General features: G+C 44.8%; 1 protein-coding gene across 1 annotated transcript; it reads right to left on the bottom strand.

The window, feature by feature from the left end:
• Window positions 1-5,311: 5,311 nt before the first annotated feature.
• PDE12 (phosphodiesterase 12) lies at window positions 5,312-10,239 on the bottom strand. Its single transcript, XM_074602932.1, has 3 exons — window positions 8,834-10,239; window positions 7,703-7,781; window positions 5,312-6,979 (listed from the first exon to the last, which is right to left on the bottom strand). Exons 1-3 carry the CDS (start codon window positions 10,100-10,102, stop codon window positions 6,537-6,539), a joined length of 1,791 nt encoding a protein of 596 aa, XP_074459033.1. The 5' UTR covers window positions 10,103-10,239; the 3' UTR covers window positions 5,312-6,536.
• Window positions 10,240-10,415: the final 176 nt, after the last annotated feature.

Raw genomic sequence — 10,415 nt, 5'->3', positions numbered from 1 at the left:
AAGCGAGGTCTCTGGTGCGCAGCTTATTCGTAGTAATACTAAGCTACGGACGGGGCGAGACACTTCATGGGCTGTGGAATAATGTCACCATTGACAGAAGTAAATAAACTTTCCCTCAGGCTATTATAGTCTCATCAACTGTTCTCAATTCTCTAAACATTTTCAAGGTACACTCTAAATTACGTGTTCTTGATTCTAAGCAGCAGTCCCTGGGGTTGGTGCATGTGCTTAGAAAGCCGCCTTGTCTTCAGATGACAAACCTGAAGTAGTTTGTTAGGCGTATTCGTACCGGTTGTTGCTGTGAGCTGGAATCTTGGTGGCTTTCTTTTTCCTTTGGAGTTAGTGCTACTTTTGTAGCTAGTGCTTGTCTGTTAGTACAAGAACAAATAGTCCTGATGAGTTGTTTCGGTTGTTTTTTTTTTTTTTTTTTTAACGCTGCCTTATCTCTTCTAGTACCAGGATCACACGCGGTATTGAAATCCGTATCGCGTTCCATTAATACAGCTATCTGGCAGCAAATTCCTTAGCTGTGGCAGTAACACTTTCTTAAAGTGCCCAAAATGTAATTTGTATGCTACTCTTCTTATCCGAACACAGTACAACTCCCACTGTAAAGGCAGTGACTGTCGTTCCAGACATTATGAATATGTAAAAATACTTTTTAGCTTTTTTACATTCCTTAAAATTGTTATTTTTCTGGCTAAAGCAATTACAACAGTGACCTGTATGTGTTGTATATCAATAACAACATATAATACAGCCCTGCTTTTCAGAAGCAAATTGAATTTTCGTGAAGATCCAATTTTGTCATGTCTGTTAGGAGTTTAGATGTACTAACTTCGCGATTTCCTTCTCAGAAGTCAAATACCTGAACTGCACTGTTCTCCCAGAAGTTCAAAATCTTGGACAGGTAAAAGACTGCTAAAAACTTGTTCCCTGTTCTACTGTAACGATGGGAAATCCTGAGTTCCAGTAGTTGAAATCTTTCATTGTGTAGCATCAACTCCTATGTTCAAACAATGGGTAAGTTTACCGTGCTAGCGAGTCGGTATCCAAGGTGTTTATTTCAGCGGATCAGATGGCCAGCTTAACTATAGAGAGCAAAACACTGAAGAATGAGTGGTTTTTCTTCTATTTGGCCTTGCTGGCACAACTTATTCCTTGTATTTTCAGTACCTGTATGACTGGCTTTTCATTTTTTCCCAATGTTAGGAGAATGGTTTTGCATGAATAGTCAGATCTACGTTCAGACCAGCACAAAAGACTTGTTTTGTTTTTCTCAGATTTAAGTAACTTCATTGCTCAATCCTACAACATAAATAGCAGTGGGTATTTGTTGGGGGTTTTTTTTGTTGATTTTGTTTCTTGGGGTTTTTTTAGTTGCTTAATGAACAATACAATCTAGAACTTGTCCTGCAACTGTTTTGTAGATAATCTGTGGACTTTGGTTCAACTGTTTGCAAGCAGAACAAAAATCAGTTCCAAACGCGTCGGGAATTAGCAACAAATGCTGTAAGCGTTTCTACTTGCCCGGTTTGTTCTCATTGTTATCAACATACACCAGTAAAACAACGTACTGGGGGCAATAGAATGCTACAAGGTAGGTTACAGCGTCAAAAGTGTGTAAAAAGTGGTTTAGGGTTTTGCCAGTAACGAGAATTCACAGCCCAGTTTGCAGTCCCTTGCTCATCTGAGTGATCTTTATATTACTGTCTGGCAAAGGCAATTTGAGTGCAATACGATGAAAGTTTGCACATTGCTTTGTCCCAGCACATCTTTCCCGCCCTTGTCAGGAATGGCCTTGACAAGGGACTTGAGTAAGAAATGACATTGATGTGCTGCTGTTGGACCAATGACTAAAGCTTAGCTACCACGTGTGTTGTGCTTTGTTCAGAAAAAAAATGGAAAATATCAGGTTCTACTAAAGAATCTGATGCTAATTTTAGTAAAACTCTGAAGTGTTGCAGGCTCTTCCTCTTACTGGGTCAGAGTTGAAAATCTGGGAACATTTTTTTTGATGCTAGGAATGTGACAAATGAGGCAACTACGCTATTAATTTGAGGTGTTAAAAGAGCTGACTCCTTCACGTGTTGGCTGTTTTTCCCCTTCTTTTCTTGTACCGTTTTCCTCCTTCCTTTTCTGTCCCCTTCTCTCAGTCATACTTTGCATTATTGTTTGCTTTATGGTGATACATAAATGCATCTTACTGAAGGCGTGAATTAGTCCCTTCAAAAATTGCAGTGATGGAAGAAATAGCGATGTGTAAGAGCTCGAGTACTGTCACGGGTGGCTTAAGACCCCTTTGTCTGGGAGGGACAAGGTCAGGGCATACGTGTTCCAAGTTGCCAGACCAGTCTGAAGGATCTGGCAGAACTTGGTTGGTTTTTGTTCACGTCAAATACACAGGTAAACTACATTTCACAACACCCAGAACAACCTGGAAACCAGCCAAGTATCTATTACCTCCAGAAGGCCAGTCTTTCAGTGCTCTTAGTTCTTACAATGTTCTGAATGAGGTTTGTCCGCAGCAGGGGCCAGCGTGAAAAAAGAAACTCCTCCCTTACAGGGCAACAGCTTGGCAGAGGAGGTGCTGGCGCGGTGCTGCCTCTCCTGAGTTTACTGCATCAGGGACGGGCAGGTCGATTAAGAAGCAAAGTGAGATGTTCCTTTTTTCCCTTTTTCCTTAATGGCTGGTCTGGGAAAGTAGCATTAAAAAAAAAAAAAACCACAAAAACCACCAAAAACATTTAAAAATATGCAAAGAGCATCTTGCCCAGTTTTTTGATGTGAAGGATATAGAGCATTCCAGTTGCTGGAAGAGGAACACATGTGAGTTTAGGTTTATAAAATAAAATGGAGACAAGCTTAATAGGGCTTCTACAAATCTGGGTTCTAGAGGTGATGTAGAGAGGAAAAATTAATTGTTGGGCAAGGTCCAGATGTATAGGGGGAGCTAAAATGGGAACTAAAATCACTTTATGTGGAGTAGGAAGCACCACGTATTAACTCACGTAGATGTAAATATGGCTTGGGAGCCTGGGGGATACAGGTCAAAGCTCTGTGTAAGGGTTGCTTTTCACCCCCCAAATAATTACAATTCTTTTGAATTGTGACTTTTTGCTACCCTAGACCCTAGTGCTGCATTCTTATTCCAGAAATGTTGAACTGGTTCCTGACACATTGCTGCTATTGGCAGTCAGCCTGCGCTGCTGAATTTTACTAATTAAACGAGGGATACTCGGGACTGGAGAATCTCCAGCACTAGCTTGTGGGGCTGAATTTCCTCCTGAGGATATTAAAGGATTATCTGCCATGTGCGAAGGCCGTCTAATTTTACTGGGCCTGTTGCAGACCATGCTTTTCCCTTACTGCAGATGCCAGCTCTCCTCTGCCCTCCCTCCCCTGGGCCTTGCAAGGCATCGGAGGCAGCCACCCAAGTACCGACCCAGGGAACGAGAGGGACCTGCTGTTTCTCGGGAGGCAGCGGAACACCAGGCAGGTCTCTTCTCTGAGCAGCTCCATCTTCTGGGACTACGGAGAAGTTAAAAGATTTTTAATTTTTTGGCTGTGGAAAATAAGACAAAGTAACCCAGTTGTAAAGGATAGGTACTTAAAAAGGACAAAAAGAATGTTTTTTAAAGTTATAAGGGGAGCTCAGTTAGCCTTTGTAAGGAATATAATTTTACTTCCAAACCCATCACTATTCTAAGTGACCGAGACGTTTCTTTTGCCAGTCTACAAGCCTGCATTATGCACTGGACTTTGGGGTTTGGGGGTCTTTTTCCCCACAAATTTTTCAGAGCTGGTAAATGGCAGGTGGCCTCTAACTCAGCTGTAATGTGTCAGTGTTTTCCCAGGTGTTATTCAGTGGTTTTCCCAGGTGTTAATACTTAGTTTTTCTTCTTGAACAGATCTTCCAATTCATTTTTCTGCCCTTTAAGATACTGTATGCTTGCAAATGTTACATCTTCAGGTGCAAGCTTTCTCTCATTTACTAAATTATTAAAGATTCTTTGCCCAGATACGAGGTTTACAGCCTCCATTCTGTTTGCAAGATTTTCTCCTCACTCCTGTATCTTGAAGCTTAGTTACCAGTCACTGATAGTTTGATACTTTTATCAACTTTGTAGTCCAGAAGAGGACAGGCATCTCCTTCAACTCATATGCAAGACTGAATGACGCTTCTCTTTTTGATCAGATTTATAAGAGAACAGTAAATGACTAAGGACCCACCCAAAGTATTTAGGGTCCAATTTTACTGAGTGCTGTCCTTCACTCTGTTGCAATGATCTAACATCGTTCATTGCCACATTCCATGTTTTGCTTTCATTTTTTTATCCAAAGGCCTTTAGCTACCATTTGGCTTAGCTTAAGTGCTGACTTCGCAAAAATTGAAAGCTGAGGATTTACATTTACGCCTGCCAAAGCCTGTTAAAATAAGCGAGTGCTCTGTCAGCGAGGTCTTGTGTTACGTTTTGTAGCGGATCTGCTTCAGCAGGTGAATGCCTGGCTCCAGGCCTTCATCACTTACTCCCACCTCCAAGCCTGCATCTTGCTCTTCGGGCACAAGAGACTTTATGATGGATCTGCTCAGGATATAATGACCCACTAGAACGATAACACAGTCAAGAACGTGTTGTTTGAGACTTATGGGTCTGCATCTTTTTAGCCTTGTATGGCCTCTGAGGCTAAACCTGCCTCTTGGCTTTACTAATGCAGTTGTTTATCAGCATCTACTTGTTAGATGCTCAGATACTACATTAACAAAAATCGTTAGTACTTTTATTGGAAATAACACAGAAAAGACTAAAGAGCAGATGTTTACAACCTTCTGCAGAGACCACCCTTCACAGTATAGCAGGTACTATGTCAAGAGACAGGATAAGCAACCCTCAGCAATGTACTACTCAGAATCATAGAATCATTCAGGTTGGAAAAGACCCTTGGGATCATCGAGTCCAACCATCAACCCCACTCTACAAAGTTCTCCCCTACACCATATCCCCCAACCCCACATCTAAACGAGTCTTAAACACATCCAGGGATGGTGACTCCACCACCTCCCTGGGCAGCCTGTTCCAGTGTCCGACCACTCTTCCTGTGCAGAATTTTTTCCTACTTGAAAGTGACTGCCTATTTTCAGTGGTATATAAACAGTTCAGTGAATCCCAACTATAACCTACAGTCCACCAGAATGCAGTGGAGGTGAGTAGTTGTGCAAATGTAGGGTACACAGCTCTTATCAACCTGGGCAGATGTATTTTGCAATGAAAGACACCAGTAACTAAGAAAAAAACACCATCAATTGATGTGTGTCAGACAATTGAAAAGGGACCTTTATTAGATGAAAGAGGGAGATCAGTGAAATGGCTTTCAACTGCTGTTTGCTTCATATGGACTAATGATGCAGGGAAAGAAGCTTGTTAAATGATTCAAACCCCTTCAACACATTCCATGAAGGTACCGATAAAATACACTTCCCACATCCAAATTATCTCCTACAAAATAGGGAAAAATAGACTATTTCTACAAGGAAAAAAATGCCAGTAAAAACGCTATTAAAAATTCAGGTCTTCTTTGTATGCAACAGAGGAACAAAATAGAACAATTGTGATAAAGGTTTGCAAGTCACTTGTGTTTCTCTTTACAGATTTAGGCACAGATAGCTAATGCACCACATCACTAACTATTCTGTATCTCCCCCTACTTGAAAACAGATTATACTGTTAAAAGCTCCCCCCCCCCCCCCCCATCCACAGTTGGGTGCCCTGAACTTCAGTATTTCTTTTATTACCAATGACTATGAACAACTGAAGGAACAGATGCTACTTATATATGTAGCCAAATTTTACCCGGTGCTAAAGTTACCCTCATTACCCATATTAACTGGGCAAGCAAAATGCTTCCAAATCAATTATAACCTTGAATTTAACATGGATGATTGTTGACAGAAAGTCTATTCACTGATAATTAAAGAACATCTTTTCAGAAGGTAGTGGGTACAAGTACGTTGTTCGTGCCACTTATTAAAAAATCAGGACACAGTAATGGTAACTGAACAAGACAATTTCTGAACTTATTTTAAAAAAATTGCCTTGTCATGACAGTAATTACAATGAGATTGAATCAACTAAATTATTTGTTTTCAGGTTCTGTGTTTGGTTCTGAATTAAGCAGGGTTCAGTTTGTACACTGTCTTATAAATCAGATTAAATTCATATTTTTTTAACAAAATAATTCTTAATCCTTTAAAAACACCAATAAAAAGGTATATGATAATCCAATTTCCAAACCCCTGTTTTAAATATATTTTTCCTATTAGAATATAAAAAGGGAATGGAAAAGTTGTCATGCAAGTATTCTGAACAGTGTGATAATATTCAGTAGAACCATTAAACACATGAACTTTTCAGTAATCGTTCTGACTTTCCTTTTAGTAGCATAGAAGCCAGGGTATAACCTCAGCAGTAAATTAAATTTCTTGCTTTCAAATTCCTTTGTTTGAAAACCCCCAAAAGCACCATGCAAGAGGTGATCTACTTCCACTTCAAGTCACATATTAGTGCTATATGATCAGAAGGATGTGAAACACTTGGCAAGGCCTGATGGGTTGTTACTTCTTCATGACTTGGCAACGGAATGACCTGTTCAACCTCTAGAGCATTTTTGTCAATGAAGATGTAGTCCAGACATCCGTGAAACCCACCAACATAGTTTGTATAAGCAGGTTCTCCGCAAGCACTTAGCAGTTTGAAAGGATGGCTTAGAGGCATATTGCACCTTTCTTCTTCACCACTCGAGACCCAGTCTTCATGATCTTCAGCAATGACACCACTGTTAATAAAACTGTAAGTTCCAGAAGATGGGGTACTATTAAAATCTCCACAGAATATGACTGGTATACTGGGATACAAGTCACATGCTATGTGCTTGATGTGAGACAAGGCTACAGCGATTTGGATGAGACGGATGTTCCCACCTAAGAATATAAAAACGTATTACTTGAAAAATTCCTCTAATGCTACTGTGAGGTATTTAAAGTTGCTCATTTAAGCATATATCATGTATAGCTCTGAAACAGCAATCTCATTTTTTCTGTGCACTACGTTTTAGAATAGTTTTCATAAATAAAGAAGTTTGTGATATGAGAGTTTGAGAGGCAGACAATGTTTTAAACTCACACATACAAGAACCCTGAACCTTAAACACCCATATTACAGCAGCTTGCCATTTCATGGCAACCATCCTAATAACGTTTCTGAAAGGCGCAGAACCAAAAGAAAACCAATTTAAAAGAGGACAATCTCTTCTAAAAGCTTCTGTGGCCCAATCTGGTTGCCCTCCTGGCAGTACCCAAATACAGCTCCTTCAAGTACAATAGGACTGGGAAGCCATGAGCACACACAAAGCTATCTGTATTTTATGGTCTATTCTCTGGGTGAATTGTGTGTAACGTGACTTGCCTTGCTTTCAGCTGTATTCTACTGACTCCCAGGCAGACTAGAACAATCTTAGTCTAAGGAAAATAAATAAACAAACAGACCTAGCAGCCTGGCTTGATTCATCCAGATAAGAAGCAAGGCAGGAAACCCACAGTTCCGTAAGAAAAGGTTATAGCTGCAAAATAAATCTACTCTCCCTAGGAAGGGCAAAAACCTGTACAAACCCAGTTGTCCTACATACAGACACATAACAAAATTACCTTTTGGGTGCCAGTAGAGGTGGGTATTAGCTACACAAACCTTCCTGGAAGGATCAGTTGCAGACTGAAGAACTGAAACCTTCAAGAGAAAACGCAATCTTTGATAAGTCTTAAATAGAGATGTTATACATTTTTAAAAATGCAAGAGTTATCTTATGCCTTTACGGCAATCCAGTTCAAATAATCTGATGCTTACAACTAATGAACAGTACAGCTCCTACATTGAGTCTATTTATCTTTTGTATAAGGTCTGAGTATCAGCCAGTATATTACCACTACATCCAGGTATTTGACAAATGTTCATTTGGCCATGTTTTTTCCTTCATTCCATATCTTTTTCATAAAATGTTGCTAATACCATACCATTCTTTACTTTTATTTTCTATTCTTCCACCTCAGCAACAGAATTGGAGCTATATCTCTAGTTTAGTAGCATTACATAGTTGTTTAATTGAATGTAAATTTAGAGATGATTTCAGTTATCAAGGAAAGTTTGTTAGTCCTACTCAGTCCACAAGTAGGAAACTTTTACCAATGAGTATTTCTGAAATTCCTGACTTAGATCTGTATCTTACACATTTGTACTTACAGAATAGCTCTGCTGGCACACCCACTGGCATCAACGAGCTCACAAACCTGTCCAACCTCATTTCTCTCCCTGCTTTCTAAAAGAGGCATTATTAAAACAAGCTAAATTAACTTAGTCTCGTTTAGAACTGATTGACAAGATTTATGAAATACATATTCTAACATACGAGAGTTAAGTAGTAAAAACCCTAGCAGCCGATGCCACCAACCAGGAATTGGTACCTGGCCCAGAATCTCAACAGCTGTCTTCATCTTAAAACAAAGAATCATTTTGCCTTTTTTACCAAATTTTTGCAATTCCTTATATCTGGTTCAGTAAAGTCTCAATGTTTTGTTCTTGTTCCTAAGTTGCTCTTCTACTCTATTCGTTACCCTAGCTAACAGAGAACATACCACTGTTCTGTCTGTATTTCAGACTGTTACCCCTCGTCTCCCTTCTCCCATGGTTCGATGGTCAAAAAACCTAGCTTGGCTGCCCCTGCCAGGAGACAGTGGGAGGAGGAGGAGAGGGGAAACACGAAGAATGCACATAAAAGCTGGTACCTGCAACACTGATGACCTCTGCAGCACCTTCTCCTGCACCAAGGGGTACTGGGCCAGCTTATCACGCAACTCCTTGTGCAGCGGGTCGGAAAGCAGGGCTTCGCTGAAAGCTATGTCATGCCGGCTAAGGAGGCTAAACTTGTCCCTGCGGTAGAAGGTGGCCAGGCCTTCGTGCTGCTTCTCCTTAATCTTGAAGAGCCCTTCAAGTCCAAAAGCATCTAGGGCTGGAGCCAAGCTGTCCACGAAGACGGACTTATCCACTTCTTGCAGGCAGAGGAGGTCAGCGCTGTAGCCTGCCAGCTCCTTCTTCAGCAGGTTCTGCCGGTAGTCGAGCTCCAGGGCGTACGGGGCGCAGTAGGGGTAGAGCACGGTGCGGGAGAACTCGGTCTGGGCGTAGGTGTCGGCCAGGATGTTGTAGGAGACGGCGCGGATGGAGCCCTGCCCGCAGACCTTCTTGGTGTAGAGGTGCCGGGAGTCGAAGGTGCAGGCGCCGGGGCCGGCCTCCACCGGGCCGCTGCTCTCCACCTCCCGGGGCGGCCCGTAGCGCTGCGCCCCGTCCCCGGGCGTGCACCGCAGCTTCAGCCGCAGCCCCACCATGGCGTTGCTGGGCGTGAAGACCCGCTCGCCCCCGGGCGCCTCCACCCAGGCCGGGCCGTCGCCGCCCGCCGTCTCCCCGCCGCCGCCGGCGGGCCGCTGCTCGCGGTACCATCGGAAGAGGCAGTGCTGCGGGGCCGCGAACTCGGCGCTCACCTTGGGGCAGACGGGGAAGCCGGCCAGCAGCGAGCGCGGCAGCCGCAGCTCGGTGAGGGCCGGCGGGTTGCGCTCCACGCGGTACTGCGCCTCGCCGATCTGCAGCACGGCCCCGTCCTGCCAGGCCGCCGCGTTGGGCACCTCCTCGGCCACCGCCTCCCCATCGCGGGAGAAGAGCCGCACGGCCGGCGCCGCCACTGCCGCTTCCCCCGCCGGGCTGCCCTCCGCCCGCGCCTTCTTGCTCTTCTTGGCCGCCTTGGCGGGGCCCTTGGCAGCGTTGGTGGCGATGCGGGCCAGCGCCCGGCCCAGCGGCTCCGCCTGGTCCCGCTGCATGTGCCTGGCGCTGCCGTCGGGGAGCACGAACCGCAGGCTCAGTTTAGGCTCGGAGGGCACGCACCGCACCACGGCCCGCTCCATGGCGGCGGCGGCAGCAGCGGCGGGCGGGCGGCCGCCACCGGCGAGGAGGGCGGCGGGAGAGCGGCGGAGCCTCCGGAGGGCGGAGCGCAGCCGGCGCCACATGGAGCCGGCGCCGCCGCTTCCCACAGGCGCCGGCCGGAAACGACGAGCCGCGCGCTGCCGCGTCAGCAAGACCCGCGCGCCCAACGTCCGCCGCGCGCGTCTAACTGCCGCCGCGCGCGCGAGGCGTCGCCTGAGGCAGTGGGCGGGAACGGCAGCGCCTCGCCGCGGCCGAGCGGTGTCCTCGTTCCTCTGCCGGCGCCGTGCCCGCCCCCTTTTGCAGGGATTGACCCGCCCGCCCGGTCTAAGCGAGACCGGCCGGAGGAACAGCGGGGTTTGCTGCCACAGCGGTGAAATCCCGTCCCCTCAGGAAAGC

Source organism: Larus michahellis, chromosome 10 (assembly GCF_964199755.1).
Source record: "Larus michahellis chromosome 10, bLarMic1.1, whole genome shotgun sequence".
NCBI lineage: Eukaryota > Metazoa > Chordata > Aves > Charadriiformes > Laridae > Larus > Larus michahellis.
Note: the sequence above shows the minus strand (reverse complement) of the source record. Positions and strands in the feature narration are given on the sequence as shown.

What these genes read in the sequence shown, in the direction of transcription:
- PDE12 (XM_074602932.1), bottom strand. Translation starts at nt 10,102, where the DNA reads ATGTGGCGCCGGCTGCGCTCCGCCCTCCGGAGGCTCCGCCGCTCTCCC. An exon ending in AGAGGTCATCAGTGTTGCAG is followed by an intron (nt 7,782 to 8,833) that starts GTACCAGCTTTT and finishes TTTCTCTTGAAG; the next exon opens with GTTTCAGTTCTTCAGTCTGC. An exon ending in CCTCTACTGGCACCCAAAAG is followed by an intron (nt 6,980 to 7,702) that starts GTAATTTTGTTA and finishes TTATATTCTTAG; the next exon opens with GTGGGAACATCCGTCTCATC.